General features: G+C 52.0%; 1 protein-coding gene and 1 long non-coding RNA gene across 3 annotated transcripts in view; one reads left to right on the forward strand and one right to left on the reverse strand.

Moving 5' to 3' along the window:
• Positions 1–25,029, reverse strand: part of LOC146045951 (uncharacterized) — a 221,064-nt gene that overhangs the window by 81,840 nt on the left and 114,195 nt on the right. The window lies entirely within an intron of this gene.
• Positions 1,049–17,780, forward strand: LOC146046387 (uncharacterized). 2 transcript variants are annotated; one of them, XM_083165666.1, is made up of 4 exons: positions 1,049–1,250; positions 11,545–11,671; positions 13,294–13,362; positions 15,216–17,780. In XM_083165666.1, exons 1-4 carry the CDS (start codon positions 1,212–1,214, stop codon positions 17,663–17,665), a joined length of 2,685 nt encoding a protein of 894 aa, XP_083021792.1. In that variant the 5' UTR covers positions 1,049–1,211; the 3' UTR covers positions 17,666–17,780. The 2 variants fall into 2 exon arrangements, with proteins under 2 accessions (XP_083021792.1, XP_083021793.1); XM_083165667.1 differs by lacking the exon at positions 11,545–11,671.

The following is a 25,029-nucleotide window of genomic DNA, read 5'->3' on the forward strand; positions in this document are numbered from 1 at the left end:
GGTCAAAAGAAATGGCAAGTGGGTCATATGTAAGTGACCCCCCTGTGCGGGTTTCCAGTGTAATATTTTTTGACCAACGCTGTTTAACCCTTGCAGGACACCAGCTACTTATTCAAAATGATGACATCTGGGACCCATGCCCACTTTACTGCCTGCCCTATTACTGCCCAATTCCTTGTTGGTCAAAAGAAATGGCAAGTGGGTCATATGTAAGTGACCCCCCTGTGCGGGTTTCCAGTGTAATATTTTTTGACCAACGCTGTTTAACCCTTGCAGGACACCAGCTACTTATTCAAAATGATGATTCTGGGACCCATGCCCACTTTAGTGCCCTATTTCTGCCCAAATCCTTGTTTGTCAAAAAAAATGGCAAGTGGGTCATATGTAAGTGACCCCCCTGTGTGGATTCCAAGTGTAAGGTTTTTTGACCAACGCTGTTTAACCCTTGCAGAACACCAGCTACTTATTCAAAATGATGAATTCTGGGACCCATGCCCACTTTAGTGCCCAATTTCTGCCCAAATCCTTGTTGGTTAAAATAAATTGCTAGTGGGTCATATGTACGTGACCCCCCTGTGTTGATTTCTGCAGTCAAATTTGTGGTCCATGATTCATTAACCCTTGTAAAAGTGATTGTTCTGAATAAGAAGCTGGAGCTCGAATAAGAAGCTTGGCCGAATAAGAAGCCAACTTCAGCCTCGTTCAGGATTAATAGAAAAATAAGTGAAAATAACCACCTGTGAGATTAATGTAGAAAATTCGCTTTACTTTACTAGAATCAATGGAAATGTAAATAAAACGAACAGATACACTTAGTACACTCAAAGCGTAAAGAACCATTATTTTTATTGAAAGTGAGCTTGTGAGCCGTCTGAAAGAACTGGATGTTTTCACTGAGCGATCACTTTTAGAGAGTCACTTTGCCCATCTCTACTTACTGATCTTCAGACTCCTCCCCCGATGAGGTCATCAGAGGTAGATCACGTGTGAAGATGTAATCGTGAACGAGAACTGAAGGGGATGTAGCCATTACAGTACCGTCACCTCGACAGCCATTGAGGACGCACTTCCTGTTTGCGGCGGAAGCAAGGCATTTTGGGAGATCTGCGGTGTGCCTGACGTCACTGATACGTGTCCCTAGCCAGCATGCTTTGTGACCGGAAATACTCTGTTTTCTTATTACAGCTGTGCGCGCTGCTCTGTCAGTTTTGATGCTGTCGTCCAGAAAGCACGACATGGCAGCACTGCAGGTATCTCGAGTGGCATAGAGGACAATAATATGGGGGTGGGCAAGTGTGTGTCACAGGTCACATGTGGAAACGGCAGTGGGAAGACACAGGTTACACGGGGGGAACGGCAGGTTATGTGGGAGTCAAGGACCCAGGTAACATGGGCACAGCAGTCGGGCCGGGACACAGGTCACATGGGTATAGGAGCGGGGAGGGGCGAGACATGGGTACAGCAGCATACCTCCCAACTTCTGTTTTGGGGAAATAGGCCGCGCTAGCGCCCGAAAAGGGGGCGGGGCGTATTCAAATGAGGGCACGGCTTATGCTAATTAGCCGCGACCTCATTTTCATACGCACAGCGTCTATTCTACCAGATTGGGGGGTCTCCCAACTGCCACCCCCCGCAGCGGGACAATGCCTGGGGTATGGGTAAAATCCGGAATCGGATAAGACACCGGAATGCCGGACTGGACATTCCGGAGCTTGTAGTATCCGGTCCGGGGGTGTCCTGTCCGGGGGTGCTCCATCTGATGAGGCTGCTCTCGCACCTGTCACCTGGGAGAGGAGAGGGGGGAGAATACAGCCTCACCGCATGGTCCGGGGGTGTAATAAAAACTGGAACGGTCCAGACCACACGGGGAGGCTGTAATCTCCCCTTCCCCATGTCCCTGGTGTGAGCAATCACAGGCATCCCCCCGGACAAGACACCCCCCGCATGGGACACCCCTCGGACCAGACACTATAAGCTCCGGAATGCAGAGTTTGATGTCTGGTCCGGCGTTCCGGTGTCTTATCCGGGTCCGGTTTTTACTTAGTCCCCAATGCCTGCCACGGGTGGGACAGCGGGACAGGACCCGAAAATCGTGACTGTCCCGCTGTAATTGTGACAGTTGGGAGGTATGCAGCAGTAGGTGGGAGAGACACTTTGTTACAGCAGCCAGTGGATGGGGGCGAGACACACTGGTCACATGAGTGCAAGGGGGGTGGGGGGAGACACGCGGGTCACATTTACAGAAGGGGGGAGAGAGATACGCGGGTCACGTGTACAGCAGTGGGGGGGGTCGAGAGACAAGCGGGTCACGTGTACAGCATTGGGGGGGGGGGGTCGAGAGACACGGGTCACGTGTATAGCATTGGGGGGGTGGTCGAGAGACGCCGGTCACGTGCACTGCAGCGGGGTGGTCGATAGACACGCGGGTCACGTGTACAGCAGTGGGGGGTCGAGAGACACGGGTCACGTGCACAGCAGTGGGGGGGTCGAGAGACGTGAGACACGTGTACAGCAGTGGGGGGGGTCGAGAGACACGCGGGTCACGTGTACAGCAGTGGGGGGGTCGAGACACGCGGGTCACATGTACAGCAGTTGGGGGGTCGATTGACACGCGGGTCACGTGTACAGCAGTGGGGGAGACACACACGCGGGTCATGTGTACAGCAGTGGGGGGTCGAGACACGCGGGTCACGTGTACAGTAGTGGGGGGGTCGATTGACACGCGGGTCACGTGTACAGCAGTGGGGAGAGACACACGGGTCACGTCTACAGCAGTGGGAGACACACACGCGGGTCACGTGTACGGCAGTGGGGGGGAGACACACACGCGGGTCACGTGTACAGCAGTGGGGGGGGGAGACACACACACGCAGGTCACGTGTACAGCAGTGGGGGGGTCGAGAGATACGCGGGTCACGTGTACAGCAGTGGGGGGGAGATACACACGCGGGTCACGTGTACAGCAGTGGGGGAGACACACACGCAGGTCACGTGTACAGCAGTGGGGGAGACACACACGCAGGTCACGTGTACAGCAGTGGGGGAGACACACACGCAGGTCACGTGTACAGCAGTGGGGGAGACACACACGCAGGTCACGTGTACAGCAGTGGGGAGAGAGACGCACACGGGTCACGTGTACAGCAGTGGGGGGAGAGAGACGCACACGGGTCACGTGTACAGCAGTGGGGGAGAGAGACGCACACGGGTCACGTGTACAGCAGTGGGGGAGAGAGATGCACACGGGTCACGTGTACAGCAGTGGGGGGAGAGAGACGCACACGGGTCACGTGTACAGCAGTGGGGGGAGAGAGACGCACACGGGTCACGTGTACAGCAGTGGGGGGAGAGAGACGCACACGGGTCACGTGTACAGCAGTGGGGGGAGAGAGACGCACACGGGTCACGTGTACAGCAGTGGGGGGGGAGAGAGACGCACACGGGTCACGTGTACAGCAGTGGGGGGGGGAGAGACGCACACGGGTCACGTGTACAGCAGTGGGGGGGAGAGAGACGCACACGGGTCACGTGTACAGCAGTGGGGGGGAGAGAGACGCACACGGGTCACGTGTACAGCAGTGGGGGGGAGAGAGACGCACACGGATCACGTGTACAGCAGTGGGGGGGAGAGACACGTGGGTCACGTACAGCAGTGGGGGGGAGAGACACCTGGGTCACGTGTACAGCAGTGGGGGGGAGAGACACCTGGGTCACGTGTACAGCAGTGGGGGGGAGAGACACCTGGGTCACGTGTACAGCAGTCGGGGGGAGAGACACGCGGGTCACGTGTACAGCAGTGGGGGGGTCGAGAGACATGCGGGTTATGTGTACAGCATTGGGGGGGGTCGAGAGACACACGGGTCACGTGTACAGCAGTGGGGGGGGGTCAAGAGACATGCGGGTCACGTGTACAGCATTGGGGGTGGTCGATAGACACGCGGGTCACGTGTACAGCAGTGGGGGGGGGTCGACAGACACGGGTCACGTGTATAGCATTGGGGGGGTGGTCGAGAGATACGCGGGTCACGTGCACTGCAGCGGGGTGGTCGAGAGACACGCGGGTCACGTGTACAGCAGTGGGGGGTCGAGAGACACGGGTCACGTGCACAGCAGTGGGGGGGTCGAGAGACGTGATACACGTGTACAGCAGTGGGGGGGGGTCGAGAGACACGCGGGTCACATTTACAGAAGGGGGAGAGAGATACGCGGGTACAGCAGTGGGGGGGTCGAGAGACACGCGGGTCACGTGTACAGCAGTGGGGGGGTCGAGACACGCGGGTCACATGTACAGCAGTTGTGGGGGGAGACACACACGCAGGTCACGTGTACAGCAGTGGGGGAGACACACACGGGTCACGTGTACAGCAGTGGGGGGAGAGAGACGCACACGGGTCACGTGTACAGCAGTGGGTGGAGAGAGACGCACACGGGTCACGTGTACAGCAGTGGGTGGAGAGACGCACACGGGTCACGTGTACAGCAGTGGGGGGAGAGAGACGCACACGGGTCACGTGTACAGCAGTGGGGGGAGAGAGACGCACACGGGTCACGTGTACAGCAGTGGGGGGAGAGAGACGCACACGGGTCACGTGTACAGCAGTGGGGGGAGAGAGACGCACACGGGTCACGTGTACAGCAGTGGGGGGAGAGAGACGCACACGGGTCACGTGTACAGCAGTGGGGGAGAGAGAGACGCACACGGGTCACGTGTACAGCAGTGGGGGGAGTGAGACGCACACGGGTCATGTGTACAGCAGTGGGGGGAGAGACACGCACACGGGTCACGTGTACAGCAGAGGGGGGGGAGAGACGCACACGGGTCACGTGTACAGCAGTGGGGGGAGAGAGACGCACACGGGTCACGTGTACAGCAGTAGGGGGGAATAGTCACGTGTACAGCAGTGGGGGGGAGAGACACGTGGGTCACGTGTACAGCAGTGGGGGGGAGAGACACGTGTGTCACGTGTACAGCAGTGGGGGGGGAGAGACACGTGTGTCACGTGTACAGCAGTGGGGGGGGGGAGAGACACGCGGGTCACGTGTACAGCAGTGGGGGGGGGAGAGACACGCGGGTCACGTGTACAGCAGTGGGGGAGACACGCGAATCACGTGTACAGCAGTGGGAGGGAGAGACACGCGGGTCAAGTGTACAGCAGTTGGGGGAGAGACACACACGGGGGTCATGTGTACAGCAGTTGGGGGAGAGACACACACGGGGGTCACGTGTACAACAGTTGGGGGAGAGACACACACTGGGGTCACGTGTACAGCAGTGGGGGGAGAGACACACACAAGTCACGTGTACAGCAGTGGGAGGTCGAGAGAGACGCGGGTCACGTGTACAGCAGTGGGGGTTCGAGAGACACGCGGGTCACGTGTACTGCAGTGGGGGGGAGAGACACACAAGTCACGTGTACAGCAGTGGGGGGAGAGACACACACAAGTCATGTGTACAGTAGTGGGGGGAGAGACACACAAGTCACATGTACAGCAGTGGGGGGGTCGAGAGACACGCGGGTCACGTGTACAGCAGTGGGGGGAGAGACACGTGGGTCACGTGTACAGCAGTGGGGGGAGAGACACGTGGGTCACGTGTACAGCAGTGGGGGGGAGAGAAACGTGGATCACGTGTACAGCAGTGGGGGGGATAGAGACATATGTGGGTCACGTGTACAGCAGTGGGGGGGTTAGAGACACATGTTGGTCACGTGTACAGCAGTGGGGGGAGAGACACACGTGGGTCTTGTGTACAGCAGTGGGGGGATGGGGGGTAGAGACACACGTGGGTCTCGTGTACAGCAGTGGGGGGAGAGACATAAGTGGGTCTCGTGTACAGCAGTGGGGGGGAGAGACACGCGGGTCACGATTACAGCAGTGGGGTGGACACACATGAGGGTCACGTGTACAGCAGTGGGGGAGACACACACGGGGGTCAAGTGTACAGCAGTTGGGTGAGAGACACAAACTGGGTTCACGTGTACAGCAGTGGGGGGAGAGACACACACGCGGGTCACGTGTACAGCAGTGGGGGGGTCAAGAGACACGCGGGTCACGTGTACAGCAGTGGGGGGGAGAGAGACACGTGGGTCATGTGTACAGCAGTGGGGGGGATAGAGACACATGTGGGTCACGTGTACAGCAGTGGGGGGGATAGAGACACATGTGGGTCACGTGTACAGCAGTGGGGGGAGAGACACACTTGGGTCTCGTGTACAGCAGTGGGGGGATGGGGAGAGAGACACACGTGGGTCTCGTGTACAGCAGTGGGGGGAGAGAGACATAAGTGGGTCTCGTGTACAGCAGTGGGGGGGAGAGACACGTGGGTCACGTGTACAGCAGTGGGATGGACACACATGGGGGTCACGTGTACAGCAGTGGGGGAGACACACACGGGGGTCAAGTGTACAGCAGTTGGGGGAGAGACACAAACTGGGTTCACGTGTACAGCAGTGGGGGGAGAGACACACACACGAGTCACGTGTACAGCAGTGGGGGGGGTCAAGAGACACGCGGGTCACGTGTACAGCAGTGGAGGGGAGAGACACGCGGGTCACGTGTACAGCAGTGGAGGGGAGAGACACGCGGGTCACTTGTACAGCAGTGGGGGGGGGGAGAGACCCGCGGGTCACGTGTAAAGCAGTGGGATGGAGAGTCACGCGGGTCACTTGTACAGCAGTGGGGGGAGAGACATGTGGGTCACGTGTACAGCAGTGGGGGGATAGACACACACGGGTCACGTGTACAGCAGTGGGGGGGTCGAGAGACGCGCCGGTCACGTGTACAGCAGTGGGGGGAGAGAGACACGCGGGTCACGTGTACAGCAGTGGGGGGAGAGACACGCGGGTCACGTGTACAGCAGTGGGGGGAGAGACACGCGGGTCACGTGTACAGCAGTGGGGGGGAGACACGTGGATCACGTGTACAGCAGCGGGGGGAGAGACACGTGGATCACGTGTTCAGCAGCGGGGGAAGAGACATGTGGATCATGTGTACAGCAGCGGGGGGAGAGACATGTGGATCACGTGTACAGCATTGGGGGGGGAGAGAGACACGTGGGTCACGTGTACAGCAGTGGGGGGGAGAGACACACACAAGTCACGTGTACAGCAGTGGGGGGGTCGAGAGACACGCGGGTCACGTGTACAGCAGTGGGGGGTCAAGAGACACTCGGGTCACGTGTACAGCAGTGGGGGGGTAGACACGTCGGTCATGTGTACAGCAGTGGGGGAGACACACACGGGGGTCACGTGTACAGCAATTGGGGGGAGACACGGGGGTCACGTGTACAGCAGTTGGGGGAGACACACACACGGGGGTCAGGTGTACAGCAGTTGGGGGAGAGACACACACTGGGGTCACGTGTACAGCAGTGGGGGGAGAGACACACATGGGTCACGTGTACAGCAGTGGGGGGGACACACACGAAGGTCAAGTGTACAGCAGTTGGGGCAGACACACACTGCGGTCACGTGTACAGCAGTGGGGGGAGAGACACACACACGAGTCATGTGTACAGCAGTGGGGGGGTCGAGAGACACGCGGGTCACGTGTACAGCAGTGGGGGGGAGAGACACACACGAGTCATGTGTACAGCAGTGGGGGGGTCGAGAGACACGCGGGTCACGTGTACAGCAGTGGGGGGGAGAGACACGCGGGTCACGTGTACAGCAGTGGGGGGGAGAGACACGTGGGTCACGTGTACAGCAGTGGTGGGGAGAGACACACGGGGGTCAAGTGTACAGCAGTTGGGGCAGAGACACACACTGCGGTCACGTGTACAGCAATGGGGGGGGAGAGACACACACGAGTCATGTGTACAGCAGTGGGGGTTCGAGAGACACGCGGGTCACGTGTACAGCAGTGGGGGGGAGAGACACGCGGGTCACGTGTACAGCAGTGGTGGGGAGAGAGACACGTGGGTCACGTGTACAGCAGTGGTGGGGAGAGAGATACGTGGGTCACGTGTACAGCAGTGGTGGGGAGAGAGACACGTGGGTCACGTGTACAGCAGTGGGAGGGAGAGAGAGACACGTGGGTCACGTGTACAGCAGTGGGGGGAGACACACGTGGGTCACGTGTTCAGCAGTGGGGGAGAGACACGTGGGTCACGTGTACAGCAGTGGGGGAGAGACACGTGGGTCACGTGTACAGCAGTGGGGGAGAGACACGTGGGTCACGTGTACAGCAGTGGGGGAGAGACACTTGGGTCACGTGTACAGCAGTGGGGGAGAGACACGTGGGTCACGTGTACAGCAGTGGGGGAGAGACACGTGGGTCACGTGTACAGCAGTGGGGAGAGAGACACACACGGGTCTCGTGTACAGCAGTGTGGGGGGATAGACACACAAACGGGTCTCGTGTACAGCAGTGTGGGGGGAGAGACACACACGGGTCTCGTGTACAGCAGTGTGGGGGGAGAGACACACACGGGTCTCGTGTACAGCAGTGTGGGGGGAGAGACACACACGGGTCTCGTGTACAGCAGTGTGGGGGGAGAGACACACACGGGTCTCGTGTACAGCAGTGTGCGGGGAGAGACACACACGGGTCTCGTGTACAGCAGTGTGGGGGGATAGACACACACGGGTCTCGTGTACAGCAGTGTGGGGGGAGAGACACACACGGGTCTCGTGTACAGCAGTGTGGGGGGAGAGACACACACGAGTCTCGTGTACAGCAGTGTGGGGGGAGAGACACACACACGGGTCACGTGTACAGCAGTGGGGGGAGAGAGCCACGTGGGTCACGTGTACAGCAGTGGGGGGGAGAGAGAGAGACACGTGGGTCTCGTGTACAGCAGTGGGGAGAGAGACACACACGGGTCTCGTGTACAGCAGTGTGGGGGGAGAGACACACGGGTCTCGTGTACAGCAGTGTGGGGGGAGAGACACACACGGGTCTTGTGTACAGCAGTGTGGGGGGGAGAGACACACACGGGTCTCGTGTACAGCAGTGTGGGGGAGAGACACACACGGGTCTCGTGTACAGCAGTGTGGGGGGAGAGACACACACGGGTCTCGTGTACAGCAGTGTGGGGGTAGAGACACACACGGGTCTCGTGTACAGCAGTGTGGGGGTAGAGACACACGTGGGTCTCGTGTACAGCAGTGGGGGAGAGACACACGTGGGTCTCGTGTACAGCAGTGGGGGGAGAGACACACGGGTCACATGGGTACTGCAATGGGGGTAGATACATACGCAGGTCACGTGTACAGCAGTGGGGGTGGGGACACACAGGTCACATGTACAGCAGTAGGGGGGGGGACACACACGGGCCACGTCTACAGCAGTGGGGGTGCGGGGGCCGAGACACGCGGGTCTCGTGTACAGCAGTGGGGGGGTCAGAGACACGCGGGTCACGTGTACAGAAGTGGTGGGGAGAGAGAGGCGGGTCACGTGTACAGCCGTGGCGGTTGGAGAGACGCGGTTCATGTGTACAGCACTGGGGGGGGAGATACACACGGGTACAGCAGTGGGTTGGGGGAGAGACATGGGGGTCACGTGTACAGCAGTGGGGGGAGAGAGACACACACAGGTCATTTGTACAGCAGTGGGGGAGGGAGATACACACACGGGTCACATGGGTACAGCAGTGGATGGAGAGATGCACATTTGTACAGCAGTGAGTTGGGGAGACACACACGGGTCACATGGGTGCAGCAGCAGTGAGGAAGGGCGGAGAGACACAGGTTACATGGGCATGGGAACAGCAGTTGGCGGGGAGAGACCCACAGGTCACATGGGAACAGCAGTGGGGGAGAGAGACACATGGGTACAGCAGTGGGGGAGAGACACAAGGGTCACATGGGTACAGCAGTGGGGGAGAGACACACGGGTCACATGGGTACAGCAGTGGGGGGGGGGAGACACACGGGTCACATGGGTACAGCAGTGGGGGGAGAGACACATGGGCCACATGGGTACAGCAGTAGGTGGAGAGGCACAGGGGCCACATGGGTACAGCAGTGGGGGGAGAGACACATGGGTCAAATGGGTACAGCAGTGGGGGGGGAGACACATGGATCACATGGGTACAGCAGTGGGGGGGGAGACACACGGGCCACATGGGTACAGCAGTAGGGGGAGAAGCACAGGGTCCTCATGGGTACAGCAGTGGGGGGGGGGGGGGGGGGGGAGAGACAAGCAGTGGGGGGGGGAGAGCCACATGGGTACAGCAGTTGTGGTGGGGGGGGGATACACGGGTCACATGTATGGGAAATTAGTTTATGGTAACATGTAAATGTTCTGTCTCCTTGGGCCCTATTTTGGTTCATTCTTTCTGACAAAATCCTTCTTAGATGGGCAAAACCATGTGCACTGCAGGTAGGGCAGGTGTTACTTGTGCAGAGAGAGTTAGATTTGGGTGTGGTTTTACTTCAAAGTAAGATCTATATTGCAGTGTATAAATAAAGCAGTCAGTATTTTCCCTGCACAGAAACAAAATTACTCACCCAAATCTAATTCTCTCTGCACATGTTACATCTGCCCCCCTGCAGTGCACATGGTTTTGTCCACCTAAGAAGGATTTTGTCAGAAAGAATGAACCAAAATAAGGCCCCTTATTAGGAGTAGGTAAGTTTCGATGAGATTTCTGTGGTGTTCTCAGAGGATGAGTGGGTGCATCTAGATGAAATGCAGCGCTGCCTTTATAAAGTGGGTGGGAGAGAGACACATGGGTCACGTGTACAGCAGTGGGGGGAGAGATACTCAGGTCACGTGTACAGCAGTGGCGGGGGGGAGAGACACGCGGGTCACGTGTACAGCAGAAAGGGGAGAGACATGAGGGGGTCATGTGTACAGCAGTGGGGGGAGAGACATACACACGGGTCATGTGTACAGCAGTGGGGGGAGAGAGACACACACGGGTCATGTGTACAGCAGTGGGGGGGATACACGGGTCACATGGGTACAGCAGTGGGGGGAGAGAGACACGGGGGTCACATGTACAGCAGTGGGTTGGGAGAGATGCACATATGTACAGCAGTGGGTTGGGGAGAGACACACATGGGTCACATGGGTACAGCAGTGGGGGGAGAGAGACACGGGGGTCACGTGTACAGCAGTGGGGGAGAGAGGCTCACATGTGAACAGCAGTGGGTTGGGGAGAGAGACACATGGGTCACATGGGTACAGTAGCAGTGGGGGGAGAGACACAGGTTACATGGCTACCGCAGTGGGCGGGGAGAGACACACAGGTCACATGGGTACAGCAGTGGGAGGGGAGAGACACACAGGTCACATGGGTACAGCAGTGGGCGGGGAGAGCCACACAGGTCACATGGGTACAGCAGTGGGGGAGAGACACACGGGTCACATGGGTACAGCAGTTGGCGGGGAGAGACACACGGGTCACATGGGTACAGCAGTGGGCGGGGAGAGACACATGGGTACAGCAGTGGGCGCGTAGAGACACACGGGCCACATGGGTACAGCAGTGGGCGGGGAGAGACACATGGGCACAGCAGTGGGCGGGGAGAGACACACGGGTCACATGTATGGGAAATGAGTTTATGGTAACATGTAAATGTTCTGTCTCCTTATTAGGAGTCGGTAAGTTTCGATGAGATTTCTGTGGTGTTCTCAGAGGATGAGTGGGTGCATCTAGATCAAACACAGCGCAGCCTTTATAAACAAGTCATGTTGGACAATTACCAGATGCTAGTCTCTGTATGTAAGTTGTTTTATATAATAAAGTAGTAATTAGTTCATATTGATCTCCCATGTACTGTTACTTGTATGGATTCAAAACAACTAGTACCCCGCAGAATCAGATTATTGTGGTTATTCTGGTTCAATCGGTCCTCCGCACGCATGCATGGTGGACCGATGTCTAGTTTGTGCGCATGCGCATTTCTGCACATGTGCCGTGTGCGTGTGGCCACAGCGAACAGTCTGTTCACTGAACGCACGCACCCAAGAATGCGGCATAGGGGGGATTTGGATGGCCTGAGGGACCTGAGAGTAATTTGGATATACGTGTTCCTTCCACATCATTTGATGGTGAGCGACCATTGAATGATGTGGGTGTCGCCCCATAGTGTGCGAATGGATGTTTTGCAAGAAACATCCATTCGCAGCCGTGCGGGCAACGCGGCGTGCGAGGGGGGTGTGTGGGTATGGGCGCCGTTTAGTCCACACGCAGCGCTGCGTGTGAACCAGAAAAAAACCCTATGTGCCCCCAAATTACAGTCTTCATTTGTGGGGTATTATAGTAAATAGCAATTCTAGAACTGCCACCTGGGCGTTGATCCTATTAACCCCGAACGGTGCGGATGATTTGCGAGTTGCGACTCATCATGACACCGGGCGCACTTTACGGCAGGCTGAATTCGCTGAAAAGTGCTAGCACCCCTATGGCGGTGCAAGCACTTTTTAGTGAATTCGGACCTGCGAACGGTGCGAGTTAGGGTTAATTCGGTTGCCGTTTTCAGCGTTAAAACGGCACCTCGCACCCTTCATGGTTAATAGAATCGATCCTCTGGTTTGTACTTGCACAAAGAAGTTCAATCTGCTACTCTGTATAGCAGACACACACTAGGAAGTTCAGCGATCTTAAATCCTGGACAAAAGATTTCAGGCAAGAGCAGATTTTGACAAAAGATTTATTTTAAGATACGACTGTCTACAGCATGGGTCTTCAACCTGTGGCCCTCCAGATGTTGTGAAACTACATGTTCCAACATGCATTGCCACATGTTTTCCTATGAGAGCATGCCAAAACTGTCAGGGCATGCTGGGACATGTAGTTCTACAACATCTGGAGGGCCACAGGTTGAAGACATGTGGTCTACAGCGATCCCGATGAAATGTGCATACTCGCCAATCTTTTTTTTGCAATTTTAGATCTTACATGCTGCATGAAAGATCAGAAGATTTAGCAAAAGATCAATAGGAACGCACATCGAATCTACCTCTCCGCACCTGTTGCATCTGCCCCACCTGCAGCGGGATGCATTTTAAATCCCGGCGGTCGGGATCCCCGCGTTCAAAATCCCGACGCCGGGATCCCGAATACCGAAACTCCGACCCTTTCTCCCCCCGTGGGTGTCCACAACACCCTCGGAGGGAGAATAAATTAGTGTGCCGAGCGGATTTTGAGCGCCGGGATCCCGACCGCCGGCTTTTCATGCCGAATCCCCTGCAGCATAGCATGGTTTTGCCCATTTGCTAACAAATGTGCCTTGTGTTCAGGTGTGAATTAGGACCCTGGTATGAGCACAATGAGAGGCAAAGGATTGCGGGTCTAGGGGAAAACTGTCTGCAATGTCTCCTTATATTGTGTCCTGTCACTAGGTGAGCCTACAGTCATATCCAGAATACAGAGCGGACATGAACCGTGGATGAGCAGAGGCTGGAGTGCAGGTGTGTGTGTACTGGACTTCTTGTGTAGCCAGGGATGTACAGGAACAGGGCAAATACATACTAGGGATACGCTCTCATGGACCTGATGCTCATCCCATGCTCTGCACATATGTACACCATACAGTGTACAGTATACAGTGCACAGTGCCCTATGATCACTACATGGGGTGTACCATATATAATGCAGTGCATAGTCCCCTAGGATCACTACAAGGGGTACATGATATATAATGCAGTACACAGTCCCCTAGGATCACTACAAGGGGTACATGATATATTATGCAGTGCACAGTCCAGTAGGATCACTACAAGGGGTGCACCATATATAATGCAGCGCACAGTCCCCTCGGATCGCTAAAAGGGGTACGCCATATATAATGCAGTGCACAGTCCCCTTGGATCGCTACAAGGGGTACGCCATATATAATGCAGTGCACAGTCCCCTTGGATCGCTACAAGGGGTACGCCATATATAATGCAGTGCACAGTCCTCTCGGATCGCTACAAGGGGTACGCCATATATAATGCAGTGCACAGTCCCCTCGCATCGCTACAAGGGGTACACCATATATAATGCAGTGCACAGTTCCCTCGCATCGCTACAAGGGGTACGCCATATATAATGCAGTGCACAGTCCCCTCGGATCGCTACAAGGAGTACGCCATATATAATGCAGTGCACAGTCCCCTCGGATCGCTACAAGGGGTACGCCATATATAATGCAGTGCACAGTCCCCTCGCATCGCTACAAGGGGTACACCATATATAATGCAGTGCACAGTCCCCTCACATTGCTGCAAGGGGTATGCCATATATAATGCAGTGCACAGTCCCCTCGGGGTATGCCATAGAAATGGAAAAAAGATGGCGGATCTTGGACTGCACCTGTTAATTTTATCATAGAAGGTGCTAACATGCTGAGACTTGTAGTGCATATGCTATTCACTAACACCAATGTGCTAAACTCCACAACTACCATGGAGTACGAGTCTGTGCATATGAGGTCTATCCTATAATAGTGTACATTTCATGGGTCATAGGGTCAACATGGTCAGAAGGTCGACTTGTGTTTGTGTTCCAATTGTAAAGCGCAACGGAAACTAAATAAATTAAAAAAAATGTATGTTTTGGGGTGTCTATGTCGACTCAAGTCAACATTAATGCCATATAAATGTACTGCGTCTCCTCGCTTTGGACACACTATTATTTTCTCACTCTATGCTCACTTGGATAATAACATATGAAAAACCACCTTATAAAAAACTCATGTTGACCCATTTCATGTTTTGACCTAGTGGTTGACATCCCCATTCCAGTATGTGGACAGCAATGGAGGAGATTTTCATTTTAAGCCCAATCATAGATGGGAAGGCTGCTAATTTGACGATCCCCCACACCTATAGGAATAAAGCAGAATATTAGAAATGCTCTCTGCCAACCTACTTCTGCTGTGGTACCCTCCAATACTAAGAGCTGGACCTCTCTGGGACAATGTGGGGTTTATCACAGTAATACACAGATTCTCTATGGAATCCTATTAAGTACACTGTTCCAATTAGCATAAAACAATGTTGCACATTATATAATCTGACCTGTCCACTTGCTAATCAATGGTTTGTATGTTTGGTCTTTCAATCCATTATTTATAAGGGCATCGTTCACCTTAGATCAGAAGTGATCGAACAACAAAACAAGAGGTCACAAAATAAAAATAATGTTGGAACAAATGCTGCAGGAAAGCCCAATTCTAGCACACAATGGAACCTGTTCCCCAGTGTGACGTAGAGCGTTAGCTTTTTATAGTCAACAAAGTTCCTGTTATTTCTAACTGAATTGTTTTCCTGCTATACAGATGCTGCGTCTATGAATGACGTGGAACAGATTCTAGGGGACCACGTCACACAATGGAATAAGAAAAATAAAGGTGGTTGTCTACCTCTATCCACTAGAAGGTCTGCAAGGGCCGTATTGGAAAAGTCTGTTGAAAGGACATTAAAAAACCACAAAGAGCTGATTGTGCATCTGCAGCTGTTGCCAGGAGCAGAGGAACCAGCAGCCATTTGTATGCAGGCACTGGGCTCTTCAATAACATCTGTGAGTGATCAGCTGCAGGTCTCAGAGCTCGTGCAAGCTCACCCCTTCAACACCATGTTCCCTAACAAAGAGTCCTGTCAGCACCACAGAAGAGCAAAGCTAAATGTCAAAATAATAAAGTGGAGAGAGCAACCAGACAATATGAGGAGCATTACACGTAAAGGAACTGAGACCAGAGACACATCTACTGTTTCTTCAGGTAGGAATGTGGAGAACCAAAATGCCAGCCCCGCCTCACTACACAAAGGTGACAAACCTCTACCAGCAAGTGACAAAGTGCCAGGGTCATGTGCCCACAATGTGAGGAGAACTTTGTTCCAAAATAAATTACAATCAAAAAATATTGGTTCTACAAAAAAGTCTGAATCTGCTTGTGTTGTTCCTTCGATACACCCAAAACTGACAGCAGCAGTGATGGCAGTGGAGGGGTCTTCTGGGGGTGAATCAAGGGATAATCTATGTGTGAATCCCCAAGTTACCAATAGCAGTGTTGTCTCAGACGGGCAGATCTGTCCATCAAGATTTTGTACCCATCAAGCGCTGGAAAGTAGAAACCTGGGGATCGGACAAAATGCTCTTAAAACGAGAGAGATGTCTTCCCATGTTCTGTGTTCAGGGACATGTGCGAAAGACTCTCACCTTATTTCTTCTGTGTTGGTAAGTTCTACTAAGGGTGAGGGAGCTTCCAGTGTTCATACTGTTGGAGATACACCAGTTCCATCTTCCTATAACCAAACTCTGGGAGCATGTTCTAACGCTGGGAACAACAAACTTGTTTTACTGGACAACTCCAAACATTCAAAAAAAAGTAGTGAACTGAAGAGAAATATGCTCAGGAGAACAAGTGACTCATTCTACAAGATCCAGTCGCCTTTTGCTGGTGACAGGAGAAAGCCAATTGTCACCTACCCAGGAAAGAGACCTTGTACCTGTGTGCTGGACACTGAGAAATCTGAGCAGTGCCCAGATAGGGCTGAGGGGCCAGGTGCAGGTACCGGACTGAGATCATATCCGAACTGCTCCTCTTATAATTGTACATTTCCCAAACTGGAAACCATTGAGTCACATTCCAAGGAGCCATACTACAATCAGACTAGTAGACCAGGCAAAGTGTGCACAGACAGCACTAAATGTAAAAGGGTGGGCAGAAGAGCTTGCAACAGTCAATATCGTGCTTTTGGAAAAAAGTGCAAATATAAGACATTAAAAGAGTTAAGCAAAATGAAAGGGCGCATGTGCAAGTACCAGGGGAAACGTCTCGGAAGCAAATGTAAGAGGTTTACAAAGGTGGCATGGGTTACCGAGGAGTGCAGCAAATGTCAGAAAACATTCTCCATGCTGGTAAAGAAGACGAGATTTTGGCAGAGTGGGAGCACATGGAAGATTTGTGAGGGTAACAGAAGGTGGAATAAAACCTGCATGGCATGTAAGAGAAGGAGAGGTGGCAGAAGTGCATCGTCCAGAAAAGGGATGTATTCATGCAGTGACTGTGGCAAGGGCTTCCTGCAGCATGCGCTCCTACTTCTCCATCAGCAGAGCCACACAGAAGAGAAGCTGCTGGTCTGTCCCAGCTGTGGAAAGCGCTTTGTCCAGCACTTCCTTCTCATCATACATCAGAAAACGCACAAAGACAATAAGCCTTTTCAGTGCATGGACTGTGGCAATATGTTCTTCAGCAAATCGCTCTTTGCGGCACATCTGCGGAGCCACAAAGAGGAGAAACCACATCATTGCCTGGATTGTGGGAAATGCTTTGCAGATGGCACAACACTCCTTATCCATCAGCGAATTCACACAGGAGAGAAACCATTTAGCTGCAAAGATTGTGGCAAAAGCTTCAGTCAGCATTCAACACTTGTGGCCCATCAACGCCTCCACACCGGCGAGAAGCCCTATGAATGCCGCCATTGTGGCAAATGCTTCAGTGACCGTTCAGCTTCTGCCTGCCATCAGAGAACTCACACAGGAGACAAACCCTTCAGATGCAGAGAGTGCGGCAAATGGTTTTCCCAAAGCTCCAACCTGCGCAAACACGAAAGGCTTCATACGGGACAGAAGCCACATGTGTGTTCTAAGTGTGGAAAAGCTTTCAATGAGTATACAAAGCTAAAATTCCATGAAAATGTACATCTGAAAAAGGACAGTTCCAGGCCGAAATCCCAGGAGCCTGTGCAGCCGAAGAAGGAACGCAAAGAGGCTAGAAAATGATGTTCTAGATGTAAACGTGGTTCTAGAATGGGCTGCTTGTAGATGTACATAGAGGATATATTTCACCTGCAACATTTTATGAACTGAAAGGTTAATAAAGGTTTAATATATAATAGATGCTATGACTCATTGCTGTAACATGCCATGTATATTTTCCTCTTTCTCAGCATATTCTTCAGAAATATTTGTGTTACTAAAGGGGTTAAACTTTGTGCTGCAGGCGCCATTTTTAGGTATGGAGTCAGTGCTGGGTCACCTCTGGCAAAGCAGTGTGGTTTCACCTTGTGTGAGGCAAGAAACCATTACCAGTGGGACATAGTCCCAGGCTGACTGCTGGGTATCGGGAGCCTAGCCCCAGTGGTCAGAAGTATAGAGCAGCAAGGAGCCATTACCAGAGGGAAGTAGTTCAGGGCTGGGTGGTGGGAGCCTAGCCCCAGCAACCAGAACTACAGAGCAGCGAGGAGCCATTACCAGAGGAATGTCGTCCCATCTGAATTCAGGGTATGGGGAGCCTAGTCCCGGTGGTCAGAAGTACAGAGCAGCAAGGAGCCAATACCAGAGGAATGTAATCCCATCTGACTGCAGGATATCGAGAGCCTAGCCCCGTGGGCAGAAGTACAGAGCAGCAAGGAGCCTGTATTTATTTATTTATTTACAGTTTCTTATATAGCGCAGCAGATTCAGTTGCGCTTTACAATAGTAGACCGTGATAAAACAAACTGGGTAACAGACCGACTTGGAGGTAGGAGAGCCCTGCTGCAAGCTTACAATCTACTGTATAGGGATATAGGAGGGAAACACAAGGACAGGCACCAGTAATAGCATAGCAGTCCCACCAAGTTGTACAGATGGGTCAGGTCCCATCTTTGCAGGGGATGGCGTTGGCGTCGCCAGCCGCCATCCCCCGCCAGCGCCATGGCGATGGTGAGAAGGGGACGCGCGCGCACGAGAGGCGCGCGCGTCCCCTTCCGACGGCGCTTCGATCCGTTCCCCCTGGTCCCCGCCGGCTTGCCGGCGGTAACCCGGGGTCCCCGCCGCCTGCCCGCACCCCCCCTAACCCTGTCCGTCTCCCTGAGGCGGAGACGGACAGGGTTTCCGTCGCGCTAGCGACGGAGACTGAGACGCGCGTGAGACGCACGTGCGTCTCAGTCTCCTCGCTGGCGGGTCGCCAGCGCGTACGTTCTGGCGACCCGCCAGCAAGGATAAGTATAATAACATACTGTAAGTCCAGAAGAAAAGCTATATAATACATAAGTGCCTCAGAGGGTTATGCGTGTAGAACTTAACTATGATAGGCTTGCCTGAAGTCAGTTTTCAGGGAACACTTGAAAGTTTGGAGGCTAGTGGAGAGTCTTATTGTGTGTGGAAGGGCATTCCATAGGATGGGAAAAAAGAGGTTAGCTAATGGCCTGCTGGCCAAGAGTAAACGGTTGCCTAATACGGTGTGTTGTCAAGCTGCTCATATCTAAGGGGCGTCAAACCCCTATAACAATATAGTAGACAAGAATCAAAAGGTGGAGCGCTAAAAAAAATTGGATTAATCGGTTAATTTATGAAAAGTAATATACATTATTTATTAAAAATTAAATTCAATTAATATGGTATTAAAAACATACGACAATTGAAGATAGTACATAATACAATTAATATTGTTAAAAATTATTTGGGTGTTATACTTATTGGTGTGGAGTCCCGTTTTTTGTCCTTAAAGAGACTCTTGGAGATATTATTTTCCTTGGGTTAAGCCAGGGATGGCCAAAGCGTCGATCGCGATCGACTGGTGAACCGCAGGCCTGTCCCCAGTCGATCGCGGTGCCGAGCAGGCAGCTGTCGGGAGGCTGAAGCGCAAGTGTCCTTTCCCATGTCATGTAGGAGGATCCATACTATAATAAATACACTGACACTGGCAGGATCGAGTGCCAAATCATCACAGAACTACTGAATACTATCTATTTTAACTTGTTCATGTTGGTGCTCGTCCTCCCGGTGAGTGTGACTGGTGCTCTCTGCTCTCACAGGCTCTCTGCAGCACGTACGGAGGGACGAGGCCGGCACAGGAGACACACTGCACCGGAGCTGAAGCGCAGGTGTCAGACCCCTGTGTCAGATGCTGCGGCTTGCTGCACGAACAGAGGGACGAGGCCGGCACAGGAGACACACTGCACCGGGGACACACAGCCAAAAGGGGTCTGACACACTGCACCGGAGCTGAAGCGCAGGTGTCAGACCCCTGTGTCAGATGCTGCGGCTTGCTGCACGTACAGAGGGACGAGGCCGGCACAGGAGACACACAGCCAAAAGGGGTCTGACACCTGCGCTTCAGCTCCGGTGCAGTGTGTCTCCTGTGCCGGCCTCATCTCTCCGTACGTGCTGCAGAGAGCCTGTGAGAGCAGAGAGCACCAGTCACACTCACCGGGAGGACGAGCACCAACATGAACAGGTTAAAATAGATAGTATTCAGTAGTTCAGTGATGATTTGGCACTCGATCCTGCCAGTGTCAGTGTATTAATTATAGTATGGATCCTCCCACATGTGCGGTTTCAGTGCTTCAGCGGCGCTTAGCTCAGTCACTAACAGGGGAAGGACACCTGCGCCCCAACCCAAAATTGCCTACTCTCCCATAAAAATAAAGTACCTTTTAATAGTGGAGGGGTCAGCTGTGTTGGTGACAGGATTAGGATTAAAGGGGTTAACTGTGTCTTTGACAGCACTGGCAGGAGAGGGGTTAACAGTGTCGGGATACAAGAACCAATCAGACGCTGTGGTCTCTGCTGCCCTGTAAAAGCTTTGTTCTGGGGAAATGGGGAGGGGCCATCAGTTCCACTCTGCACTAAACGGGCTGTGATTGGTTCACAGCCTGCCTGTAAGTGAGGGAGACATTCTATTGGTTGGGCTAGGAAGCAACTGTACCTCCGTCACCCTTACTGCCCGCCATTTGCTGTGAACACTGACACACAGCAGTCGTGTTAAGTGAGCTCTCTGTGCAGTGTAGGAATATATCTAAAATAGTGAGAAAATCTGGGCGTCCTAAGTATTCTGAGCCTGTTAGCTTGCGTTATCTGAAAAATCCATCCAGGGATCTGGGTGCGTCCTAAGTATTCTGGGCCTGCTAAGTATTCTGGGCCTGCTAGCTTGCGTTATCGGAAAAATCCATCCAGGGACCTGGGTGCGTCCCAATTATTCTGAGCCTGCTAGCTTGCATTATCTGAAAAATCCATCCAGGGATCTGGGTGCGTCCCAATTATTCTCTGCCTGCTAGCTTGTGTTGCAAGAAAAAGGGAAGGGAAGAGGGGAGAGGCCAAGGGCACTGGGCTATAATGACGGAGGGTAAGAAGGCGTACTCCAATCAATGTAATGAAGTATAATTATGTGTGATATAGTTGTGGAGGTGCTCCCTGGGAGTAGGGTAATCGTAATAAAAAGGTTTAATATCGAAGAGAGGATATCGAAAAAAGACTCCCGGGTGGGGCACAGCCTTCTAATGAAAATAGATTACTGTTAATACAAACTTTATTGGTTAAAACATGGCCCTAATACTGGGTCAAGCAAAAACAAAAGACAAACAGATAATACTAATGGACAATGTACATGAGAAAATAGTGAAATATTATTTCAAAATACCTCTGTCTGGGGAAGGTTCCAATCAATCACGGTATATACCTATACATATATGGAATCCTAATAGACAGTAAAAAGCCTCAAATACCAATATATATTGGAAATTAAATCAAAATTAGCTAGGTTCAGTAAGTAATCGTATTTCCTGTAAGTGACAAATCTGTCTAGATTGGATAGGTCTGAGTGACTGGACAATGACAGTATGATATAGGTATAGGGACACCTGAGTATGGGTATGCTAAGGGAGTCGCTGCTGCCTGTGCATGTGACGTTAATCAGTGAATGCGCAGTTGAGCGGACTCCGAGAGCGTCACAGGTGTCAGAAAATAGATGAGGGAGTTTCTGCTGTTTCCAGGGGTGACCTGTCTGGCTCTGTTATACAAAGTACAGCGCAGAGTCGGATCCAGGGTCCCCCAGAAATGAGAGAACCCTGAATAAGACTAGAGTATAAGGCACTCCTTCTCCCTGTCCCTGGTGTTTGCTGCTATCCTCTGTGTACAGAATTATCTGTAGTGAACAGAAGTTGAGCGATACCACCCGGGTGGTGAAGTGTGGAAGGAAGTCGAATATGCACGTAGATAGGTGGTAACACGGTTGCTTGTGCAGGATACAATGAGATCGGAGACAGTTTTGTAAGGAGAAGGATGTCCAGCAAACTCAGACTAATGGTACTGATATAGGTATTCAAATTATCATAACCAGACTATCAAATTCAAACAAAGTGTAAAATGCCTGCAAAGGAGGGTTAATAATCAAAATGTCCTAATTGGGCTGTAATTGGTCACGCTAGGAAAATGTAGCACAGAGCACAAGTGGACACAATGTTGCATACAGCGCTGAGATTTTAAACATGCAAAACGGTAGTTACCACAGCCTTTTCTGGTAGAGTATCCTGCAATATAATCTTTGGTAATAATACTCAGGCAGTCACAAATAATTGAGCTAGCAGTAATGCTAGTACGAGTGCTGAGGACTGCTGATTAGGGCTGTGGGTAATGTTCCTGGTTTTATGTCATAATAATACAGGATTAGCGGCAAGTGTGAAAAGCAGCAATTATCAATTCAGTATAAATATTCACTAAATGTCACAGGTAATTAGATTGATGCACTGAAAATTAATTATCAGATTCAACAAAGTGTAACATGCCTGCAAAGGAGAGTTAATAATCAATGTGTCCTAATTGGGCTGTAATTGGTTACACTAGGAAAATGTAACACAGAGCACAAGTGGACACAATGTTGCATATAACGTTGGAATTTAAACATGCAAAGAGGTAATTACCACAGCCTTTTCTGGTAGAGTGTCCTGCAATATAATATTTGGTAATAGTATCCAGGCAGTCACAAATAATTGAACCAGCAGTAATGCTAGTACGAATGCTAAGGACTGCTGATTAGGGCTGTAGGTAATGTTCCTGGTTTTATGTCATAATAATACAGGATTAGCGGCAAGTGTGAGGAGCAGCAATTATGAGTTCAGTATAAATATTCACTAAATGTCACAGGTAATTGGATTAATGCACTGAAAATTAATTGTCAGATTCAACAAAATGTAACATGCCTGCAATGGAGGATCAATAATCAGTGTATCATTATTAAGCTATAATTGGTTACACTAGAAGAATTTTCTGTAACAAAAGAGCATAAATAGATACAATAATAGCTTCAACACTGGGATTTAGACGTGCAGAAAGGTAATTGCCACTGCCCTTCCTACTAAAGCGTCCTGCAAAATTGTATTGATATTATTACTTTAAGCAAATACAAATAATTGAGTAAGCGTAAATTGCACTATGTGAAGAAGCTAAGGTGAATATACCGAATTAGGCAGACAAATAATATTGCGCTATATGATAGCGCTCTGTTTTTACACTATATGAAAATAATTAATTAATCTGCGCAGATAATCAATTGGTAGCCACTGGGGCTGATACACTCACGGTACTTGGACCCTCAGTAGTCGCGTTGTGGGTGATCTGTCCAGTCTGACAAGTGCGTGCAGGTAGAGAAAAGACTCTGTGACAGGGAAGACGCAGGTGCAGCCAGGAGACACGTGTGCCTCTAACTTTTACTGATGTCGGGATCTCATTGTGTAGTCGAGGGAACCGGCACTGTGTGCTCTAAGAGCACTAAAGTCCGGGTGTCCGACAGTCAGTGTGCCGACGCTGAAAGTCAGCGGGAGCCGGCAAATGGAATGTGCGCTCCGCGAGCACTGAAGTCAGAGTGCCCGACAGTCAGTGTGTCGGCACTGGGAGTCAGCGGGAGCCGGCAGGTAGAACGTGTGCTCTGCGAGCACTAAAGTCCGGGTACCCAAAAGATCAGTATGTCGGCACAGAGTGTCAGCGAGAGCCCATAGGTAAAGCTGCGTTGTGTCTGTTCTTTTAAGGCAGGTGCATAGTCAAGGCTGTTAGATTCCGAGACCGGCAGTGTACTTGAAGGTAGGCTGTCGGTCGGGTGTAATCCTGAGGCGGGTATAGTCTGGGTGACAAGCCGCGAAGAATCAGCGGTATGTTAAGAGGTGAGCTGTCAGCTCCAATGGTATCTGGAGTCTGTGGGTGATGTGCTCCGTATTCTGGTACAATCCAGCAGTTACAGGAAGACTGTCTAGCGGGTAGATGAGGCAGTAAGGGTCCCGCTTGTGCACAGCGGGAACCACACGAACGAGACGTACGTTTCACCGTTAAGGCTTTCTCAATCAGGATCTGGGTGCGTCCCAATTATTCTGAGCCTGCTAGCTTGCATTATCTGAAAAATCCATCCAGTGATCTGGGTGCGTCCTAAGTATTCTGGGCCTGCTAGCTTGTGTTATCTGAAAAATCCATCCAGGGATCTGGGTGCGTCCTAAGTATTCTGGGCCTGTTAGCTTGCGTTATCTGAAAAATCCATCCAGGGATCTGGGTGCGTCCTAAGTATTCTGGGCCTGCTAGCTTGCATTATCCTGAAAAATCCATCCAGGGATCTGGGTGCGTCCTAAGTATTCTGGGCCTGCTAGCTTGCATTATCTGAAAAATCCATTCAGGGATCTGGGTGCGTCCTAAGTATTCTGGGCCTGCAAGCTTGCATTATCGGAAAAATCTATCCAGGGACCTGGGTGCGTCCCAATTATTCTGAGCCTGCTAGCTTGCATTATGTGAAAAATCCATCCAGGGATCTGGGTGCGTCCCAATTATTCTGAGCCTGCTAGCTTGCATTATCTGAAAAATCTATCCAGGGATCTGGGTGCGTCCTAAGTATTCTGGGCCTGCTAGTTTGCGTTATCTGAAAAATCCATCCAGGGATCTGGGTGCGTCCCAATTATTCTGAGCCTGCTAGCTTGCATTATGTGAAAAATCCATCCAGGGATCTGGGTGCGTCCCAATTATTCTGAGCCTGCTAGCTTGCATTATCTGAAAAATCTATCCAGGGATCTGGGTGCGTCCTAAGTATTCTGGGCCTGCTAGTTTGCGTTATCTGAAAAATCCATCCAGGGATCTGGGTGCGTCCCAATTATTCTGAGCCTGCTAGCTTGCGTTATCTGAAAAATCCATCCAGGGATCTGGGTGCGTCCCAATTATTCTGAGCCTGCTAGCTTGCATTATGTGAAAAATCCATCCAGGGATCTGGGTGCGTCCCAATTATTCTGAGCCTGCTAGCTTGCATTATCTGAAAAATCTATCCAGGGATCTGGGTGCGTCCTAAGTATTCTGGGCCTGCTAGTTTGCGTTATCTGAAAAATCCATCCAGGGATCTGGGTGCGTCCCAATTA

This window comes from Crinia signifera, chromosome 11 (assembly GCF_055691185.1).
Source record: "Crinia signifera chromosome 11, ASM5569118v1, whole genome shotgun sequence".
Classification (NCBI taxonomy): domain Eukaryota; kingdom Metazoa; phylum Chordata; class Amphibia; order Anura; family Myobatrachidae; genus Crinia; species Crinia signifera.